General features: G+C 39.4%; 1 protein-coding gene across 1 annotated transcript in view; it reads right to left on the bottom strand.

Moving 5' to 3' along the window:
* The window catches only part of OTOGL (otogelin like), a 175033-nt gene that overhangs the window by 27538 nt on the left and 124452 nt on the right, over positions 1–23043 (bottom strand). The window contains exons 37-44 of the mRNA XM_052640705.1: positions 21209–21282; positions 17915–18092; positions 17545–17687; positions 17254–17277; positions 17069–17161; positions 10965–11154; positions 8460–8674; positions 2035–2176 (exon numbers count right to left, since the gene is read on the bottom strand). Of these exons, the coding sequence (XP_052496665.1) occupies positions 2035–2176; positions 8460–8674; positions 10965–11154; positions 17069–17161; positions 17254–17277; positions 17545–17687; positions 17915–18092; positions 21209–21282 (1059 nt within the window). The remainder of the gene's footprint in view (positions 1–2034; positions 2177–8459; positions 8675–10964; positions 11155–17068; positions 17162–17253; positions 17278–17544; positions 17688–17914; positions 18093–21208; positions 21283–23043) is intronic.

The following is a 23043-nucleotide window of genomic DNA, read 5'->3' as shown; positions in this document are numbered from 1 at the left end:
AAACTACTGTTGCTGAGCAGTTTCTAAATGATGTTTCAGAGAATTCATGTTGCTTTTACGTGATCTTAAAAAGTCATACTCACCAAAAAATGAACATGCAGATGGCAGGGGTGTAAACCGGTAAGATATTAGCGGAGAAAAAATTCACAATCTAGTGATATTGAAGATGTCATAAGTTCCCAATGAATCAAGCAACCCCACTCTTGAACAGGGATTACCTCTGGGGGGAAATACCCTGATCCTGGGGAAAACTGAAGGCAGGAGGAGAAGGGGACAACAGAGGACAAGATGGTTGGATGGCATCACCAACGGGATGGACATGAGTTTGAGCAAGCTCCTGGAGTTGGTGATGGACAGGGAAGCCCGCTGTGCTGCAGTCCAGGGGGTCACAAAGAGTCAGACATGACTGAGTGACCAAACAACAACAGCTGGGGCTGTGGGGAGAGGAGAGGCCTGGAGCGAGCTCACCAGGAGCTGCTTTATTTCCCAAGTGGAGTCATGTAACTAGAGTCTCCAATATATTATTTTTCTATGTATTTTATTCTACTTGGGGAGGCGGGAGATGACAATGTTTCACTGTTGAGTATGGTGCTGGCTGTAGTTTTGTCAAATATGGTCTTTATTATGTTGAGCTATGTTCCCTCTGTACTTGTTGAGAGAGTTTTATCATCAGTGGATGTTGAATTTTGTCAAAAGCTCTTTTTTATTAAACTATTGAGATGATTTTTACTCTTCAGTTGGGTAATGTGGCTTATCACAATGATTGATTGCACATACTGAGCCATCACTGGCATCCCTAGGGGTAAATCCCTTCATCAGAATGCATGATTCTTTTAACGTTTTGTTGAATTCAGTTTGCTACTGTTCTGTTGAGGGCTTTTGTATCCATGTTCATCAGTGATATTGACCTGTAATTTTCTTTTCTTTGGTGTCTTTTTCTGGTTTTTGTTATCAGGGCACACTTCTCTCTGGTCTTTAGAGCTCTACATAACCTGTGTGCATGCCTCAGCTGTGGCAGCGCCAATTACTGTGGGTGCCCTGGTAGGTCAGGCTGGCCCTTGGCCAGGAGGCTGCAATGCCACAGTGTCTGGGGGACACTGGAGGCTGGGACAGGCTTTCTGCATGGCTGTCTGCAGATCCTGAAAGGCTTGAAGCAGGGTCTGGCTCACCGGAGGGCAGATAAGCTTTTGGAACTAACAGACGAGGGGAGGATTCCAAAACAGTCTTTTGCCAGTGCCAGTGTGATCACAGAATCAGCTCCCAAAATGGATGCTCTCAGCATCTCCACCCCCAGGGGAGTCCTAGGTGCCTCCTGCCTCTCCTGGAGGCTCTCCAACATCAGCAAGTCGTTCCTTCCCAGGGTCCTTTCAAACTACTTCCTCTGCTCTGGGACTGGGAGCACAGGCGATTTTGTGCATTTCCTTTAAGGGCAGAGTCTCTATTTCCTATAGCTCTCCAGCTTTCTCAAGCATAAGCCTTACTGGTTTTCAAAGCCAGAAGTTCTGGGGACTCATCTTCCTGGTGCAGAACTTCTAGGCTGGGAAGGCCAATGTGGGGCTTTAGACTTCTCACCTCTTAGGAAGGAGGTCTACAATTGTGTATACCTTCTGTGTGTGGGTCACAGACCAAGGGGTGTGGGTCCTGACTATACTGTATCTCTGCCTCTCCCACCCATTCTGGTGTCGTTCTTCTCTTATCTCTTTATCTGTGAAATATCTTTTCTGCTAGGCTTCAGATCAGTTGCATAGATAGTTCATTTGTAAGTAACTGTAGTTTTGGTATGTCTGTTGGAGGAGGGGAATTCAGGGTCTTGCTACTCCACCTTCTTGACCGTCCCCCTTACTTTAAATTTATACCAGGATAAAAACAGAAGTTGCTTAAGGGGGAGCTACGACCTCTAACTATAGGTTACATTTACATTCATTTTATTCTTACAAAATTATTTTGTGATAAAAGTAAAAAGAAAGACGTGAATGTAAAAAAAAACTGAAATGTTGGATTGTTGGAAAATATAGTTTGCAGTGTACTACTTACAGCAGTAATCAGGTGTTCTCCATGGAATACAAATGTCAAACTTGTTGCATACAGCCACATATGCAGAAAGGGCATCACATTCATAGTTCCAAAAATAGGTATAATTGATCCACATCTTTTCACAGAAGTCTTGTGGTGAAACCTAGAGACACATGTGCCCTGGGATAAGTTATGTTATTTTATGTATCTGATGACCTAAATCAAATCCCTTATGATTATACAGTGGAAGTGAAAAATAGATTCAAGGGATTAGATCTGATAGATAGAGTGCCTGAAGAACTACGGACAGAGGTTCATGACATTGTACATGAGGTAGTGATCAACACCATCCCCAAGAAAAAGAAATGCAAAAAGTAAAATGGTATACTGAGGAGGCTTTACAAATAGCTCAGAAAAGAAGAGAAGCTAAAGGCAAAAGAGAAAAGGAAAGACACACCCATTTGAATGAAGAGTTCCAAAGAATAGCAAAGAGAGAAAAGAAAACCTTCCTCAGTGATCAATGCAAAGAAATAGAGGAAAACAATAAAGTGGGAAAGACTAGAGATCTCTTCAAGAAAATTAGAGATACCAAGGGAACATTTCATACAAAGATGGGCTCAATAAAGAACTGAAATTGTATGAACCGAACAGAAGCAGAAGATATTAAGAGGTGGCAAGAACACACAGAAGAACTATACAAAAAAGATCTTTATGACCCAGATAACCATGATGGTGTGATCACTCACCTAGAGCCAGACATCCTGGAATGTGAAGTCAAGTGGGCCTTAGGAAGTATCACTATGAACAAAGCTAGTGGAGGTGATGGAATTACAGTTGAGCTACTTCAAATCCTGAAAGATGATGCTGTGAAAGTGCTGCACTCAATATGCCAACAAATTTGGAAAACTCAGCAGTGGCCACAAGACTGGAAAAGGTCAGCTTTCATTCCAACACCAAAGAAAGGCAATGCCAAAGAATGCTTAAACTACCACACAATTGCACTCATCTCACACACTAGCAAAGTAATGCTCAAAATTCTCCAAGCCAAGCTTCAACATTACATGAACCATGAACTTCGAGATGTTCAAGCTGGATTTAGAAAACGCAGAGGAACCAGAGATCAAATTGCCAACATCTGTTGGATCATCAAAAACACAAGAGAGTTCCAGAAAAGCATCTACTTCTGCTGTATTAACTATGCCAAAGCCTTTGGCTGTGTGGATCACAACAAACTGTGGAAAATTCTGAAAGAGATGGGAATACCAGACCACCTTACCTGTCTCCTGAGAAATCTTTGCGCAGGTCAAGAAGCAACAGTTAGAACTGGACATGGAACAACAGACTGGTTCCAAATAGGAAAAGGAGTACATCAAGGCTGTATATTGTCACCCTGCTTATTTAACTTATATGCAGAGTACATCATGAGAAACCCTGAGCTGAATAAAGCACAAGCTGGAATCAATATTGCTGGGAGAAATATAAATAACCTCAGATATGCAGATGACACCACACTTCTGGCAGAAGAAGAACCAAAGACCCTCTTGATGAAAGTGAAAGAGGAGAGTGGAAAAAGTCAGCTTAAAACTCAACATTCAGAAAACTAAGATCATGACATCTGGTCTCATCATCTCATGGCAAATAGATTGGGAGACAATAGAAACAATGAGAGACTTTATTTTGGGGGGCTCCAAAATCACTGCAGATGGTGATTGCAGCCATGAAATTAAAAGATGCTTGTTACTTGGAAGAAAAGCTGTGACCAACCTAGACAGCATATTAAAAAGCAGGGACAGTATTTTACCAACAAAGGTCCGTCTAGTCAAAGCCTTGGTTTTTCCAGTAGTCATGTATGGATGTGAGAATTGGACTATAAAGAAAGCTGAGATCAGAAGAATTGATGCTTTTGAACTGTGGTGTTGGGGGAGACTCTTGAGAGTCCTTTGGACTGCAAGGAGATCCAACCAGTCCATCCTAAAGGAAATCAGACCTGAATATTCATTGGAAGGACTGATGCTGAAGCTGAAACTCCAACACTTTGGCCACCTGATGAGAAGAACTGACTCATTGGAAAAGACCCTGATGTTGGGAAAGTTTGAAGGCAGGAGGAGAAGGGGACAGCAGAGGATGAGACTGTTGCATGGCATCACCGACATGATGCACATGAGTTGGAGTAGGCTCCGGGAGTTGGTGATGGACAGGAAAGCCTTGTGTGCTGCCATCCATGGGGTTGTAAAGAGTCAGACATGACTGAGCAACTGAACTGAACTGAACTGAAGGCCCTAAACTCGATTGATTTTTGATTCTCCAAGACTAAAACTATTTGGAAAATCAAAAGGTAGTAGCAAGTCAATATTCCTAACAGTTCCTCTTTGACCTTAGATCTGTAAAGTTTCATAATATTAGATATCACTTCTGAATTTATAATTGTTTAAACACACAGTTTAGATGAGATAAATGTTATCTGTGAATGCTAAGTTGCTTCAGTCATGTCTGACTCTTTGAGACCCTATGGACTGTAGCCCGCCAGGCTCCTCTGTCCATGGGATTCTCCAGGAGAGGATACTGGAGTGGGTTGCCATGCCCTTCTCCAGGGGATCTTCCTGATCCAGCAATTGAACCCATGCCTCTTATGTCTCCTGTACTGGCAGGTGGGTTCTTTACCATTAGTGCCACCTGGGAAACCCCAAATATTGTCTGTACTAATCTACATAAACTTATTTTACAAAGATGGAAAAGAAATAGAGTATGTGGTCCTAGCAAAAATCTATTTCTGATATTACATTTTGGATTATAATCCTCTTTTTTATATACTGAAAAAGACTTTGATCCACTATAGGTAAAAGCTCCAACAGCTTTCTTCCCTGTTGGCTCACACAGTAGAGAATCGCCTGCAACGCAAGAGACCCGAGTTCGACCCCTGTGTCGGGAAGATTCCCCAGAGAAAGGAATGGCTACCCACTCCTATATTCTTGCCTGGAGAAATCCATGGACAGAGGAGCAGGGCAGGCTACAGTTCATGGTGTCACAAAAAGTTGGATGCAACTGAGTGACTAACACTTTCACTTTTTTCAGTTTTCTCAAATGGCATTGCTCTTTAAATGAGATTATAAAAGCTTCTCCAAAAATTGTGGATTAATATTGAACATTGGTCAAACAATTTGCATAATTTATCATGCCTCAACTTAATTAAGAACTCATTTTTTTTCTACAGATTATGTTTCATTTTGATTTAGAGATACCTGAAATCTAAAAAATTTAACTTTTAACAATATTACTCCATTATTTTCTACTCATTTATTCTGCAAACATTCTGAGCATCTACATTCAGATGCTCTATTTGGACAGGGCAAAGTATCAGGTAAAAATACTTTATATTTTTCATATCCCATTATTTCTTCTCCAAAGTCCATATCTATAAAAACTAAGACATTACCTCCTTTTTAGTCTCAACTATTGAATCTTGTCAGTTTCCAACCATTTCATTTTGCATGGAATACTTGCTTTGATCATCAAGAGGCCCCCTAATTGCCATATCCAGGGAACACTGATACTGTAAACCCTCCTCAACCTCTCAGAGGCCTATGAGGCCATGCACACCCCCCGTTAATTGACCCTCTCCTTTGACTTTCACAGCACCACACTCCGGGGCCTTTCTGTCTGTTCATTGTTGTCTCCTCTTCCTGCCTCATTCTGAATCTTTGTCTAGACCCTTTCTTCCATGCAGTGTGGGAGGTGAGAGTTCGATCCCCTGGTCAGGAAGAACCCCTGGAGGAGGAAATGGCAACCCACTGCAGTGTTCTTGCCTGCAGAATCCCATGGACAAAGGCTCCTGGCGGGCTACAGTCCATGGGGTTGCAAAGAGTCAGACACAGCTAAGCGACTTACTTTCTTCCATAGCCCTGTCTACTCACTACAAATGCTCTTCCTGGGCGCATCAATTTCCCAGGTTTCTACCACTATCTTGGGCATTTACATCTTCACCTCAGTTTCTTTATAAGTTAAATAGAGTTAATTTTTAAAAACCTACTAGTACTTAAGACTGCTGTGAGCTAATATATGGAAAGGGTTCAGAGCAGACCCTGGCACATCACACATGAGTTATTGTTATTTAGAAACTCTCTATACTAATAACTCCCCAAATCTGATCTCTGGATTCAATTAGTCTCTTCTGAGATCTAGAATAGCTTCAAATTTTTTTTTTTCTGGGTATTTTAGCCTTAAAGTCCCACACGACTTAATCTGCCCAACATGAAAAAATTGTATCCTTTCTCTACTAAACCCACAAGAGCTGATTCTCCTGTATCCTCCATTCATCCATTGCATCCTTCCACAATTTCTTGGGCACCTAACTACAGGTCAGGCACCCTACTATGCATAAGTAATATAAAGGTGACTAAAACAGACCTGTTCTTGTGGATCTCATGGTTAAAGCCTATATATAGAACCAAGAGGCGTCACCACGCTGCAGGAGATCAGAGGAGGGCAGTGTTCCAGCTTAGGGCACTGCAGGCATAAAAGCCCGTGCGCAGGAAAATCTTGAAATAGTGAAACGGTTGAAAGGAGACTGAAGTGCCTGGACCATAGACAACCAGAAAAGTGTAGCACAAGAGGAAGCTGGAGAAGCAGGCAGGCCAAAGCACAAAGGAAATTATAAAGCTGTGATAAGAAGTTAAGAATGAATTCTAAGAGTAAGTGAAAGACCCCGAAGGATTTTAGGTAGAGAAATAATTCAATCGTGTTTCCATTTTCAAAAGATCATCTGCCTACTATGTGGACATTTGCAAACGAGGATGAATATTAGAAGTAGGGAAACTAAATAAACAGTACCCCTTCTTTTGCCATCAAATTCACTGGGACCATCTGCAGGGAAAGCTGGGACTATCACAGATTAAATGGTATCCTGGGTTGCTTCACTATGCCTTGACTAGTCAAGCTGAAAAGTCTCCTGATTTAATAAGCAATCTTATAAGTTCCCAGTTAAAAAAGCAATTTTTGAAAGTTGTTATGCTTTAAAAAGATAGATTACAATGGCACTGAAATGAGTTTAAAATTATTTGCAGTTTTTTTCATTTTTATACGCATGCACTTTAAAACATCAACATTTAAAATGTATTTGCCTGCAGATCTCTGAGTAAAACTGAAGCCCCAGAAACTGCACCATTTTTATCCCATGACTTCACATCCTTTGTCTTTTCCCTCAGGAAACTCACAGGATGGGCTGAGGTCTGTGGCGTCCACAGTCAGTTGAGGAGCACGGAAGATCCTGCCGAGTGAAGCCCTTCTGCTGTGACAGTTCACTCGCTCTCCTTCCCAGATGCCTCCCCGTAGCCTTGCATTAAGCTATTTCAGTGTTTTCCTAACACAGTCATTTCTAACAACCCAGCTCCTGTCATACTGTTTTCTCTGCCTCGGTCTCCCTTCCTCCCTCTTCTCTCCTGGCAAACATCCTTCCAAATAATTCAAATGTCTGAAACTCTGGGAAGTCTTCTAACGTGGGTTCCTATTCATCTCCACAGTGTATACTGTGGTGAATCTGTTCACGGACTTGCCTTCCTTCTAGACTTTTTGAGAGCAAGGAGAGTGTCTTACTCATCTTTGTATCACAGGAGTTATACTAGGAACACAGTTCCTAGTAGGTGCTTGATACTGACAAACTTTTTATTTAATGATTCATGAAATGCTGTATTTGCTTGTCCTTTGTTTCTAACAATCGGAGAAGGCAATGGCAACCCACTCCAGTACTCTTGCCTGCAAAACCCCATGGGCGGAGGAGCCTGGTAGGCTGCAGTTCATGGGGTCGCTAAGAGCCGGACATGACTGAGCGACATACCTTACCTTTCATTTTCATGCATTGGAGAAGGAAATGGCAACCCACTCCAGTGTTCTTGCCTGGAAAATCCCAGTGATGGGGGAGCCTGGTGGGCTTCCGTCTATGGGGTTGCACAGAGTCGGACACGACTAAAGTGACTTTAGCATGTTTCTAACAATGGATCCTTTTTTTAAACAGTACAGGTTGTTTCAATATCTACTAGTCACCTAAAGTCAGGAAGTTAGAGACTAATAAAGAACAATTAAATTGAATATGTGGCAGATTCTAAGTCTACACCTGAGAGGCTGCACACCTGAGAGGTGACTAAAGCCTCACTATCTTGGGTTTTATACTGGGTTATCGAGTGGCATCCATCTCTTTCCTCTATAGGAATTTATTCATAGGACAAAGTTTCATTTTTCTTGAAAGCTGGAGATACAGGTCATTAAAATACATGGGGGAAAAGATAGTTTATTCTTCCTGTTCTGTAAGTCAATAAACAGTGAATGATTTTGAAGTCCCCTGGGGATAAACTATTCTTAGTGGAAGAACATCATGGCAAGACCAAGAATTTATTGGCTTTTACTCTCAACACATCTGACACAACAGTTCTGATTTACGGTTGCTTTCAACTTACTGCATCATGGCATGGGGTGAAAACTCTTCTATTTAATAACTCAATGCAGTGACTGCAGTCCTGCTCAGTACAATTTCTAACAGGCCTTCTTGTTGTTACTTTAAATGATTTCTCAATTTCCCAGCTTTCAATGAACAATTCTATGTCCTCCATATTTGTAATGATTGTGCCATTTTGCATCCTTAGATCGTCATCCGGATCTTCATTGCAAATTCCTAAGAAGATGTGTGACATTTAGAAGGAAATTCTTTTCACTTTAACCAGAAATAAATCAACTCAATAACTGCTTTAAAATGAATAAATAATTTACTGAATCCAGTACCAAATTTATGTCCTTTGACTCTAACGTTGATGGATTTTTTTTTTAATTACACATGGATTAAATAGTGCAGATCTTTCTTAACCAGGTAAGAAAGAAACCATGATCCTAGAAGGCAAGATTTGGGAAAAGATCATAGGAGAAGAAAGAGAAGATTGATTCTGTCTCAGGCTCTTTCACTATTACCACTATCTCCTAATTTAAGAAGTAGTTCTTAAATCTGACAAGGTATTCCCCAGACTAGTGGGCATAACTTACTTTTTATCTAGTCAAGTGCAAAGCCAAGGGGAGTAGAAAGAAATGAACCTAGATCCTGATCATACCTTACCTGAATTCCACTCTACTCTAAGATATAATTTTATCTTAATTCCTAAGACTCCTAGCTATAAAAGATATGAGTTAAACATTTTTTTTCAAGTATCAAATCTTAATCCTCAAGCAGTTATATCAAGATCAATAAGGGTTTCTGCCACCATAGTTGCCCCACACCTGTAAATATACAGGAGACTGAATACAGTGAAAAAAAATAAATAACCAAAACAAACAAAAATAAAAATACCTCAAGTTAAGCCACCTATACTGTAAAACAGCTATTTTAAAAGTCTAAACTGTCCTGGGGAAAGGTAATTGCTAGTAAAAATATGTTTTCATTGCACCTCCAGCCACCACTCCTGCAGACTTCGCATTTCTTTGTAGAACAAGTTGTCAATATAGACCTCCCATTCTGGTGTCCAGGCTCAATTTGGGTCACTACAACTCTATCAGCCAGCACCCTGCTTTTCTTTAAACAAACCACCGCTCTCCCACTGTAGACGTTCAGAGGGTGATCTTTGTTAGCAAAAAGATGACCCTAGCCCCTTCTCTGTAGTGATTAGTTAAGAATCCAGTTAGCACGCTGTCTCCATAAAAGCAGAAGCTGAGAGTAAAATAAGAAAACAAACGCGAAAATCAAACAGAAGTCATAGCACACAGAAGTGATGAATCAGAATAAATATGCATTCCCAATGTTTCTGAGTTGTTATTCAGTAATACCTACTGAATTTTTATGTACACACAACACAATGCATATTCAATAAGTATTTCCACAATGATGACTTAAGTCACCAGAGAAGGTTGTGCTGTTTAGCATGCTCTAAGCAGGCAAGGAAATTATCAACCATTTTAGCCAAACTTTCCACTAAAGGCTTTACATTTTTGAAGAAGAAATTTGGGTATTTCAAGCAGTTTGTTGAGAGCAAGGACCTGCTTTATTTCTTTTGAGTCGTCAGCATGAAGCATAAGGTCAGATACTCAGGAACTCATCCATAAACTTCTACTCAATTAATATTTACTGAGCTTAAAATAGGTTTATTTGTGCTAAGCTAATATTTATTGAGTGTATTAAATCATATCTTCAGAGTTTTACATTAACTTTCACATTCAATTCTAACAACAATCTTGAAGGTGGATTTTACTTTTCCCATCTGAAAAATAAGGAAACTGATGTTCACTTAAACATCTGCAAAGGGGATATCACCTAGCAGACACCAGTCAGAATTTTTCTTTTAATATAAATCTAGAATACCTAGAGATATTTCTAATTTGTTTCCTTTGGCTTGTAACTACGTATCTATATAACATATTGTGATATGAAACCTAAGTGTAAAGGCACATCTAGGCTTTACACTTCATAACAAAACTGGGACTAATATTCAGAACATTGTGCTCCCTGAATATACCTTTCAAGATGACTTAACTAAGCTTTCTTTGATGTCAAACTTTAAAAAGTAATAAGAAACAAAGTTAAGTTTTTCATCATTCTATGCCTCATTTTTATCACTTATAAATTAATACTGGTGCCTTCTTATTAGGGCTAATGCTAGAATCAAGCTAAAGTTTGTAAAATAATGCATGAGACTTCATGAATGCTTAATAAGGATGAGATGGTAGGAATGCAAACAGTATTGTAGCAACAGTGGTAAGCATGTATCTCTAAAAAACACCCAAGTTGAACTGTATTATCTTGCTTCTTCCTTTCCATTTATAGAAAGACATTGTTTCCTTCAGTATTCACAAGAGGAGGTACTGAAAGTAACATCTCTTCAGTCCAAACAAAGCAGGGAATCAAGGGCCAAAGCTGTGTAATGTGAACAGAAAAAAAAAAAAAAAGAAGAAGAAGAAACAGATATTTGAAAAGCAGTGCTCACCACAAAGTCCTTCTGTGTAGGATGACAAGTTAAATTGAGAGCCAAAATGAATGTCTACGATCCCCGTAAGGTGAGTCCACTTTATGATTAGTCCAGCTGGAGTAGTAATCACGTACATTGAACCAGAATCCTCTATGGACAGACCTTGATTTGAAAAGGGCAGAGGCGCAACTACAGAATCCACTTCTACCTAAAATTACATAATGCATTTACACCTGTTAGAACAATGTTCATGTTTTAATATACACCCTGTTGCTGTCACAGTTTCTCAGAACTCCTAAATTCTCTTATTGCTCTTTCGTGTCTTGTTATATTCAATATCTGGGGGCGTCCCGGGTGGCTCAGTGGTAAAGAATCCGCCTGCCAATGCAGGGGATGTGGCAGGAGCCTCGGGTTCAGTCCCTGGGTCGAGAAGATGCCCTGGAGAAGGAAATGGCAACCCGCTCCAGTATTCCTGCCTGGAAAACCCCATGAACAGAGGATCACGGTCGGCTACAGTCCATGGGGTCACAGAAGAGCCAGGCACTACTCAGTGACCAAACAGCAACATTGCCCTTTGTTTTCTACAAAACCAAGCCTTCCTCTAAGTTCTATACTATTTTAATTTGCTTCCCTCAATATATGTTGATTACACTATTACTTCCTAATATAAATTTAAGATAAAGCTTTTTATCAGGAAGTTTTCTTTAATCTGGGTTCTCTCTTTGATCTAAATCAGTGTTTGTTTACTTATAATGCTCGTAAAACCATCTGTGAGGCTTAGTAATTATTAGGATTTTCAGACATTCTACTTTCCAGGTTTCAGCTAGATTCTAGATTTTATAGTTTGAACATGCTTTCTTTGTAATACTACTATAAGCAATCTAAAGATTTTACTTGGAAAACAGTGCTTTAAATAACAGACAATGAACCGCGAACTCTATAACTATCAGTAAAATTCTCAAAGTTATACCTAACTAACCATCCAATTTCTAATCTTTAAGTCTTCCTCATACTGCCACCCTCAAGCTGAAACATCCTTTGCCTGCTGAATTTCTACTCCTTCTTTAAGATTTATCTCAGGTGTCACCTTCTCCAAAAATATCTATTTGACCCTCCTATACACAGCATTTAAATGAGCCCTATCTCTGTTTCCATGATATCTTGGCCATGACTCTATTATTTTGGCTTCTGCTGCCTTTAATTGGCAAAAAATCACATGATTTTTGCCAATGATAATTGGCAGCAGGATAAAAATCACATGATAATTGCCTTTAATCACAAAAAATCACACACCACTGCAAGTTACTTGAGATCAGCAACTGTTTCATTTTATCACATAAACTCACTAAATGATTTTTTAAGTTAATAAGTTTTCAACTGAATCCATGACCAACCAGCAGAAAATAAGCCCTTCCACCCAAATGCTCACAACGATAGTGCTGACCAGGTTTAAGCTTATTTCCTACCCACTATTATATATCAACCTTATGAAAGTCAAAGACATATATATAGATATTCTAGTGTCCAAAAAAGCCATGCATTCAATTTTAAGTTTCAGTTCAGTACAGTTGCTCAGTCATGTCTGACTCTTTGTGACCCCCCCTGGACTGCAGCACAGCAGGCTTCCCTGTCCATCACCAACTCCCAGAGCTTGTTCAAACTCATGGCCATCGAGTCAGTGATGCCATCTAAGCATCTCATCCTCTCTCGTCCCCTTCTCTTTCTGCCTTAAATCTTTCCCAGCATCACCGTCTTTTCCAATGAGTCAGTTCTTCATATCAGATGGCCAAAGTATTGGAGTTTCAGCTTCAGCATCAGTCCTTCCAGTGAAATTTCAGGACTGATTTCCTTTAGGATTGACTGGTTGGATCTTCTTGCAGTCCAAGGGACTCTCAAGAGTCTTCTCCAACACTACCATTCAAAAGCATCAATTCTTTGATGTTCAGCTTTCTTTATAGTCCAACTCTCACACCCATACATGACTATTGGAAAAACCACAGCTTTGACTAGATGGACCTTTGTTGGCAAAGTAATGTCTCTGTTTTTTAAAATGCCATCTAGGTTGGTCATAGCTCTTCTTCCAAGGAGCAAGCATCTTTTAATTTCATGGCTGCAGTCACCATCTGCAGTGATTTTGGAGCCCCCAAAAAATAAAGTCTCATTGTTTCCATTGTCTCCCCATCTATTTTCCATGAAGTGATGGGACCAGATGCCATGATTTTAGTTTTCTGAATGCTGAGTTTTAAGCCTACTTTTTCACTCTCCTTCTTCACTTTCATCAAGAGGCTCTTTAGTTCTTCTTCGCTTTCTGCCATAAGTGTGATGTCATCTGCATATCTGAGGTTACTGATATTTCTCCCAGCAATCTTGATTCCAGCTTGTGCTTAATCCAGCCTGGCATTTCTCATGATGTACTCTGCATGTAAGTTAAATAAGCAGGGTGACAATATACAGCTTTGTTGTACTCCCTTCCCAATTTGGAACAAGTCTGTTTTCCATGTCCAATTCTAACTCTTGCTTCTTGACCTGCACAAAGATTTCTCAGGAGGCAGGTAAGGTGGTCTGGTATTACAAACTCTAAGAATTTTCCACAATTTGTAGTGATCCACACAGTTGAAGGCTTTGACATAGTCAATAAAGAAGAAGTAGATGCTTTTCTGGAACTGTCTTACTTTTTCAATGATGCAACAGATGTTGGCAATTTGATCTCTGGTTCCTCTGCCTTTTCTAAATCCAGCTTGAACACCTCAAAGTCCATGGTTCACAAACTGTTGAAGCCTGGTTTGGAGAATTTTGAGCATTACTCTGCTAGTGTGTGAGATGAGTGCAATTGTGTGGTAGTTTGAGCATTCGTTGGCATTGCCTTTCTTTGAGATTGGAATGAAAACTGCCTTTTTCCAGTCCTGTGGCTACTGTTGAGTCTTCCAAACTTGCTGGCATATTGAGTGCAGCCCTTTCACAGCATCATCTTTTAGGATTTGAAATAGCTCAACTGGAATTTGATTACCTCCATTAGTTTTGTTCATAGTGATGCTTCCTAAGGCCCACTTGACTTTACATTCCAGGATGTCTGGCTCTAAGTGAGTGATCACACCATCACAGTTATCTGGGTCATGAAATTTTTTTGCATGGTTCTGTGTATTCTTGCCACCTCTTCTTAATATCTCCTGCTTCTGTTAGGTCCATATTGTTTCTGTCCTTTATTGTGCCCATCTTTGCATAAAATGTCCCTTGGTATCTCTAATTTTCTTGATGAGCTCTCTAGTCTTTCCCATTCTATTGTTTTCCTCTATTTTTTTGCTTTGGTCACTGAGGAAGGTTTTCTTATCTCTCTTTGCTATTCTTGGGAACTCTGCATTCAAATCTGTGTATCTTTCATTTTCTCCTTTGCCTTTCACTTCTTTTCTTTTCTCAGCTCTTTGTAAGGCCCCCTCAGACAACCATTTTGCCTTTTTGCAGTTCTTTTTCTTGGGGATGGTCTTGATCACTGCCCACTGTACAATGTCAGGAACCTCCATCCACCGTTCTTCAGGCAGTCTGTCAGGTCTATTCCCTTGAATCTATTTGTCACTTCCACTGTATAGCCATAAGGGATTTGATTTAGGTCATACCTGCATGGTGTCATTGTTTTCCTTACTTTCTTCAATTTTCGTCTGAATTTTGCAATAAGGAGTTCATGATCTCAGCCACAGTCAGCTCCCTGTCTTGTTTTTGCTGACTGTATACAGTTTCTCTATCTCTGGCTGCAAAGAACATAATCAATCTGATTTCAGTATTGACCATCTGGTGATGTCCATATGATGTCTAACACATGTCTCTTGTGTTGGTGAAAGAGGGTTCTTGCTATGACCAGTGCTTTTTTTGACAAAACTCTGTTAGCCTGTGCCCTGTTTCATTTTGTACTCCACGATCAAACTTGCTTGTTACTCCAGATACCTCTTGACTTCCTATTTTTGCATTCCAGTCCCCTATAATGAAAAGGACATCTTTTTTGGGTATTAGATCTAGAAGATCTTGTAAGTCTTCATAGAGCTTTTCAACTTCAGCTTTTTTAGCATTACTGGTTGGGGCATAGACTTGGATTACTATGATATTGAATAGTTTGCCTTGGAAACGAACCAAGATCATTCTGTCGTTTTTGAGATTGCACACATGTTCTGCATTTCAGACTCTTCACTGACTGCGAGGGCTACTCCATTTCTTCTAAGGGATTCTTGCCCACAGGAGTAGATATAATGGTCATCTGAGTTAAAGTCGCCCATCCAGTCCATTTTAGTTCACTGATTCCTACAGTGTCAACGTTCACTGTTGCCACCTCCTGTTTGACCACTTCCAATTTACCTTGGTTCACGGACCTAACATTCCAGGTTCCTACGTAAGATTGTTCTTTATAGCATCGGACTTTACTTTCATCACTAGTCATGTCCACAACTGGGGGTTGTTTTTCGCTTTGGCTCCGTCTCTTCATTCTTCCTGGAGTATTTCTCTACTCTTCTCCAGTAGCATATTCAGCCCCTACTGACCTGGGGAGTTCATCTTTCAGTGTCCTATCTTTTTGCCTTTTCATGGGGTTCTCAAGGCAATAATACTGAAGTGGTTTGCCATTCCCTTCTCCAGTGGACCACGATTTGTCAGAACTTTCCACTATGACCCGTCTGTCTTGGGTGGCCCTACATGGCATGGCTCATACTTTCATTGAGTTAGACAAGGCTGCGGTCCATGTGATCAGATTGGTTAGTTTTCTGTGATTGTGGTTTTCATTCTGTCTGCCCTCTGATGGAGAAGGATAAGAGGCTTATGGAAGCTTCCTGATGGGAGAGACTGACTGGAAACTGGGTCTTGTTCTGATGGGCGGGGCCATGCTCAGTAAATCTTTAATCCAGTTTTCTGCTGATGGGCAGGGAGGGCTGTGTTCCCTCCCTGTTGTTTGAACTGAGACCAAACTATGGTGGAGGTAATGAAGATAATGGCAACCTCCTTCAAAAGGTCCCATGCACACACTGCCAACCTCAGTGCCCCCTACCCTGCAGCAGGCCACCACCAACCCATGCCTCTGCCCGAGACTCCCGGACACTCATAGGCAAGTCTGGGTCAGTCTCCTATGGGATCACTGCTCCTAAACTTTCTGACATTTTACTGTATATAGACTTGCTTTAACCCTGTTTCCAGTTCAGAATCTATGGCCTGTGCTAAGAGAATTATTTCTGAAAAACACAGAACATCTCAGCCATTTCGAGCTAAATCTTTACATATTACTTTCTTCTATTTTTGAGAGCACCATGTGTTTTCTGAGGGCTTCCCAGGTGGCGCTAGTGGTAAAGAATCTGCCTGCCAATGCAGGAGACTGGGTTCAATCTGTGCGTTGGGAAGATCTCTGGAGGAGGAAATGGCACCCTATTGCAATATTCTTGCCTGGAGAGCCCCATGGGCAGAGTAGCCTGGTGGGCCACAGCCCACGGGGTCGCAAAGCGTCAGACACGGCTGAGCATGCACGGGACTACATGTCTGAGTGAGTCATCCAGCTCTCAACACTCCTATTGGGGAGGCATAATTCCTTGGGATAAAGGTTTTCTGTAAAATCAAAGGCTCCTTTCCAGCTTTTTAATGATGCATTGCTCTTCTCCCATTTATTTCAATAAATTTAAATATTCTTTCATTTTCTTTTCTTATTTTAGCTATCAATCAATACTACCGATATTGCAAAACTACTCTATCCATTTGTTCTCTCCACGGTCTTCATTCTGGTATTCTTGGCTGCCTGCTATTCTTTGCAAGTTATGATCCCCTCTTTCACCTCATTTCCACTTTGCCTAATTTGAAACACTAACATTAACTCTAACACTAGGAAGCTTGGCAACTCACATTATCGAGAGAGCTTTAGAATGTTTAACATGGCGGTTTCAGTTAACCTCACAAAAGGAGAAACATTTGCAACAGTTGGGAGGTTATGGTAGGAGACATACAAGATTATGAAACACATTTTTATACTGTCTGTAAAAAGAATGATTAGACATTGTAGCAATGGAAATCCACTGATATGCTCTCTTTTGGGAAATAACTGTACTTACATAATTTCTCAGTTTCATCTAAGGTGAAGACATGTTTTAACTTTGTGTCCCTACCTTTCTTGCTACCCGATTGACAAGTACTTTATGTAGAGATGTGGTCAAATTTAACTTCTTAAAACAAAGTCCAGAGACTCTTCCAGAGGAAGCCTTCATTGAAAAAAAAATTGAAACTTTATGGAGTTAAACATAATTTTAGCAATAAATAGTAGTAATTTACTAAACATTTTCCAAATACTCACTAGCTTTTTAAATGAGTTTCCATTCTGAAAAAAAAAAAAAAAGTTATAGAGATAAAACACTTTTTAAAAAAATACACTACTTGACTTTTAAAAACATTATTTGGATTAATATTATATGCTTCTAAATATATTCTAAATATATTCACTTGAAATATACTCATGTTTTAAGTACCAGAAGATAAATCTCAGTGAATTCTTGAGTCCCTTTTTATTGTGGGAATACCTAATGTTGTGACATACTTTAGCTGCTAGATTTATGAATAAATGACACAAGAATAAATTATGACTTACCTGATTCATGGAACATTTTTCAATATGAGCAACTATAACTTCCCCAGGAATTCTTACTAAGATATAAGAAGCCATACTATATAATGCTGCGTTATTTCCATCAAAAGTAATAATGCTGAGTTCTGACAACATGGAACAACGACCTAAAACGTGATAGAGAGTAGATTTAGTCTATTAACTAATTATTTGTATTACAGTAATAACTTCTCCTTTAAAAACATCTTTCAAATTGGTTTTATTATGTTTGACAAAAAGCAACTCTAAAAGTTATTGGAAACAAAAATCATAAGTCAGCTGAACTTTGACTTGATGAAGTGATAGCTTGAAAAAAATAACCATCTCCTCCTGATTTAAAATTGATAAAACTCACATGGACATTCCCACTCAGGGCAGCAGATATCTCTATTCACTTGAACAGGTCTTCCCCGGAAACCACAGTCAGGCATTTCCAATTCCTTTGGGCAATTAAGAGACCAGTTGTACAACTTCCATTCCATGTTAAGACATATATATTGGCTACAATTATAAACAGGATCAAATTGTTGAGGCTGTTAATAAAAAAGAAAATTAATGCATCTTTTTCCATTTTCAACTAATGTTTTAATTTTTAAATTTCCCATTCACATTGCCTATAGTATACACTTCCTAAATACAAAATCTTTTGAAAGATGAACAATGAAAATTAAAGTGGGAGGGGTGTTCAGGATTGGGAACATGTGTACATCTGTGGTGGATTCATGTTGATGTATGGCAAAACCAATACAGTATTGTAAAGTAAAATAAAATAAATTAAAAAGTAAAATAAAATAAAAAGAAAATTTCACAATGGCTTTTGTTGAGGTATCTTCTCTAAAATACTCAGCAGTATGATCATTTAATTTTACGTTAATATTGATTTGATATCAGAACTGCCCACATATCCAACTTCCAAGAAAACTGAAGTCTTGTCCTAAATTGTCTAGATTAGTGTTCTGCAAGCAGACTTAGAACAGTGGCAGTTGACCTTTCATATTATGTTGTATAAAGCTAGTATGATTAAGACTTCTGTTAATTTCAGTTTAAAAAATAACAACTTAATATTATCCAAATATTTCATTAAAAATCAAATGCAATATCAGTTGGGCAGTATCTGGATAGAATCATTAAAATTTATTTTTTTACATATAGCTTACAGACTTCTAGATAAAGTTGCATATTTTTCAAAGCTTATAAATTATATTCTATATAAATTATACTAATAACTGTAGCAATGATAAATATCATACCACTTATTATGCTCCAGGCATTGTTCTAATTAATCCATTTTATTTCCACAAAAGCACCCTCTGAGGTAGGTATTAAAATTTTTCCCTATTTCGTAGATAGAAAATCAGGTTTAAGGTCAAACTAAATCCCAAAGAAAGGTAGTGCCAAAGAATGCTCAAACTACCACACAATTGCACTCATCTCACATGCTGGTAAAGTAATGCTTAAAATTCTCCAAGCCAGGCTTCAGCAATACATGAACCATGAACTCCCTGATGTTCAAGCTGGTTTTAGAAAAGGCAGAGGAACCAGAGATCAAATGACCACATCCACTGGATTATCGAAAAACCAAGAGAGTTCCAGAAAAACATCTACTTCTGCTTTATTGACTATGCCAAAGCCTTTGACTGTATGGATCACAATAAACTGTGGAAAATTCTGAAAGAGATGGGAGTACCCCAAGTAAAAAATAAAATAAAATAAAAGCCCAAATACTTCTGGAAAAAAAAAAAAAAAGATGGGAATACTAGACCACCTGAACTGCCTCTTGAGAAACCTATATGCAGATCAGGAAGCAACAGTTAGAACTGGACATGGAACAACAGACTGCTTCCAAATAGGAAAAGGAGTATGTCAAGGTTGTATATTGTCACCCTGCTTATTTAATTTATATGCAGACTACATTATGAGAAACGCTGGGCGGGAGGAAGCACAGGCTGGAATCAAGACTGCCGGGAGAAATATCAATAACCTCAGACATGCAGATGACATATGCAGCTCATATGATGCCTCTGCTCAGAAACCTCCCTCTGCTCTTCCTAAGTCACTTAGAATGAGAGCCACAGTCTTTACAATCATCCCCAAGGCCTTACATAACCCATTTCCTACTATTTTGCTCTGGACTTACTGCATGACCTCCTTGCTATTCTTTCATTTTTTTAGGTGGTTAGGTACATTTTCAACTCAGCGCCTTTGCACTTGCTGATCCCTCTGCTTGGATTGCTTTGCATGGTTCTTTGCATGGTTCACTCTAACTTCTTCAGATTTTTTTCTTTAGAGTAACAGTTACTCTATTAATGAGGATCAGTGAAAATCACATCATTGAAAATAGTTTTATTTTTCTCCTGAGCACCAATCTCTATGTTTTACGTAACTTGGCAAATTAATTTTGCTTATTGTCTACTTTAGAATCCAATCCAATGTAAACTCGGTAAAAGCAGTAATTTACCTGAATAGCTCCTAGCCAGCAATAGTGCTGAATAAATATTAGTTGGATAAATAATTGGTTTATCAGAACAAGTGGCATATTTGGAGTAAGGAGATAATTTTTCAAGTCTCAGCCAGGACAATTACCAGCTCTGGGATTCAGTGACCTTATCTTTTACTCGTAAATCTTCGTCATTTTGCACAGTGCCCCAGTGGTTCAGCAGGTAAAGAATTTGCCTGCAACGCAGGAGACTCAGGAGATGCGGGTTTAAGCCCTAGGTCAGGATGATCCCTTGGAGGAGAAAATGGCAACCCATTCCAGTATTCTTGCCTGGATAATCCCATGGACAGAGGAGCCTGGTAGGCTACAGTTCAAAGGGTTGCACAGAGTCGGACATGACTGAATATGTGCACAGATCAACAGATGGTATATAGTAGCTGCTTGATAAATATTTTTGAATGCCTAATTTACAGAGAAACCCAAAATATACCCTTTATTATTATAAAGAATTATCATCATTAAAAAATTATTAAGGAATCACATTTAATTATTATAAAGTAAGAAATTATCTAATTAATAAATTAATAAATAAGAGTATTAAATTAACAATGTAATTATTATTACACCTAATTATCACAAAATTATTGTTATTAAGGATTCATCTTTAAGACTTCATTTGCATTTCATTTTGTTTTTCTTAGTGTAACCAGAATCTAATTATTAAGAAATATCTGACAGTTAAGGAAATACAATTGTTAAAATGTAATACATCCTAAAGGAGATCAGTCCTGGGTGTTCATTGGAGGGACTGATGCTGAAGCTGAAATTCCAATATTTTGGCCACCTCATGTGAAGAGTTGACTCATTGGAAAAGACCCTGATGCTGGGAGGGATTGAGGGCAGGAGGAGAAGGGGACTACAGAAGATGAGATGGCTGGATGGCATCACCAACTCGATGGACATGAGTCTGAGTGAACTCTGGGAGTTGGTGATGGACAGGGGGGCCTGGCGTGCTGCGATTCATGGGGTCGCAAAGAGTTGGACACAACTGAGCGACTGAACTGAACTGAACTGAACTGAAGGCATACTTAATTTAACAAAGAAAGACTTGAGAGCATACCGAAAGAATTTTAATAGCATTTGGATAGTGATACAGAAACAATAGACACAATCAGGAAATGAGAGATAGCTGAAGATATTACTCAGTCATACCTCACATTCCAAACCTGCTGTCGTTGTTAGCATGTCAATTGCTGTGAAGTCTGATGGAGTAATCATTTCTGGACCTGAAGGAAATAAAGAGGTCCCCAACATTAGTGAAGTGGTATTGATCATGTATAAAATTCATCTGTGACAGACATCATGATCAGAAATTTTATATAGATTATTTCACTTAATTCTAACAAGAACCCTGTGAAGTATAGATAATAATATTATTGTCATTTTACAGATAAGGAGACTAAGCTATAGAGAAGTAAGCTGGTATCAAAGGCAGAATTTGAACTTGGGAATTCTGATTCCAGAGTATTGGCTTTGAGGCACCATTCTATAAAACACATTCACTACCTTGATGGTGTCAACACATTTGTTTGACCTGGTAGAAATATCAACAGTATCACTAAAGACTGCTCAGGAGTTACAAATTTTGTTGAATTCTTAAAATACATAGCGAGGTTGATTCATTTCCCAGTGAATCTCTAGAATGTTTTCCTTGCAAGCAGAACATATGATGCTATGGACTAATCAAGACCCCAGTTGAGGATGTGGTAAAGAAGGTATCCATTGAAAGGGAAAATATGACTGGTAAACATTCAGAAAATGAAGATCATGGCATCTGGTCCCAACGCTTCATGGCAAATAGATGGGGAAACAATAGAAGCAATGAGAGACTTTATTTTGGGGGGCTCCAAAATCACTGCAGATGGTGACTGCAGCCATGAAATTAAAAGATGCTTGCTCCTTGGAAGAAAAGCTATGACCAATCTAGACAGCATATTAAAAAGCAGAGACAGTATTTTACCAACAAAGGTCCATCTAGTCAAAGCTACGGTTTTTCCAGTAGTCAGGGATGGATGTGAGAGTTGGACTATAAAGAAAGCTGAGCGCCAAAGAATTAATGCTTTTGAACTGTGGTGTTGGAAAAGGCTTTTGAGAGTCCCCTGGACTGCAAGGAGATCCCACCAGTCAATCCTAAAGGAAGTCAGTCCTGAACATTCATTGGAAGGACTGATGCTGAAGCTGAAACTCCAATACTCTGGCCACCTAATGCAAAGAACTGACTCATTTGAAAAGACCCTGATGCTGGGAAAGATTGAAGGCAAGAAGAGAAGGGGACGATAGAGAATGAGATGGTTGGATGGCATCACCAACTGGATGGACATGAGTTTGAGCAAGCTTCGGGAGTTGGTGGTGGACAAGGAAGCCTGGCATGCAGCAGTCCATGGGGTTGCAAAGAGTTGGACACGACTGAGTGACTGAACTGAACTGAAACATATTTGTATAATGCCTTCTAAAGTTTTTTGTTAGTAATAAAGATGTCTCCAAAATATTCAAAGTCTGAAGGACTGTTGTTTTTCAGTCGCTCAAGAGTCTTCTCCAACACCACAGTTTGAAAGCATCAATTCTTCCACATTCAGCCTTCTTAATGGCCCAACTCTCACATCCATACATGACTACTGGAAAAATAATAGCTTTGACTATTTGAATCTTTCTTGGCAAAGTAATGTCTCTGCTTTTTAATATGCTGTCTAGGTTTGTCATAGCTTTTCTTCCAAGGAGCAGTTCAGTTCAGCTGCTCAGTTGTGTCAGACTTTTTGCTACCCCATGGACTGCTGAATGCCAGGCTTCCCTGTCCATCACCAACTTCCAAAGCTATCTTTTAACTTCATGGCTGCAGTCACCATCCTGGAGAAGGAAATGGCAACCCATTCCAGAACTATTGCCTGGAAAATTCCATGGACAGAGGAGCCTTATGGGCTACATTCCATGGGGTTGCAGAGAGTTGGACACGACTGAGCACACACACAGAGTCACCATCTGCAGTGATT

Source organism: Budorcas taxicolor, chromosome 5 (genome assembly GCF_023091745.1).
Source record: "Budorcas taxicolor isolate Tak-1 chromosome 5, Takin1.1, whole genome shotgun sequence".
Classification (NCBI taxonomy): domain Eukaryota; kingdom Metazoa; phylum Chordata; class Mammalia; order Artiodactyla; family Bovidae; genus Budorcas; species Budorcas taxicolor.
Note: the sequence above shows the minus strand (reverse complement) of the source record. Positions and strands in the feature narration are given on the sequence as shown.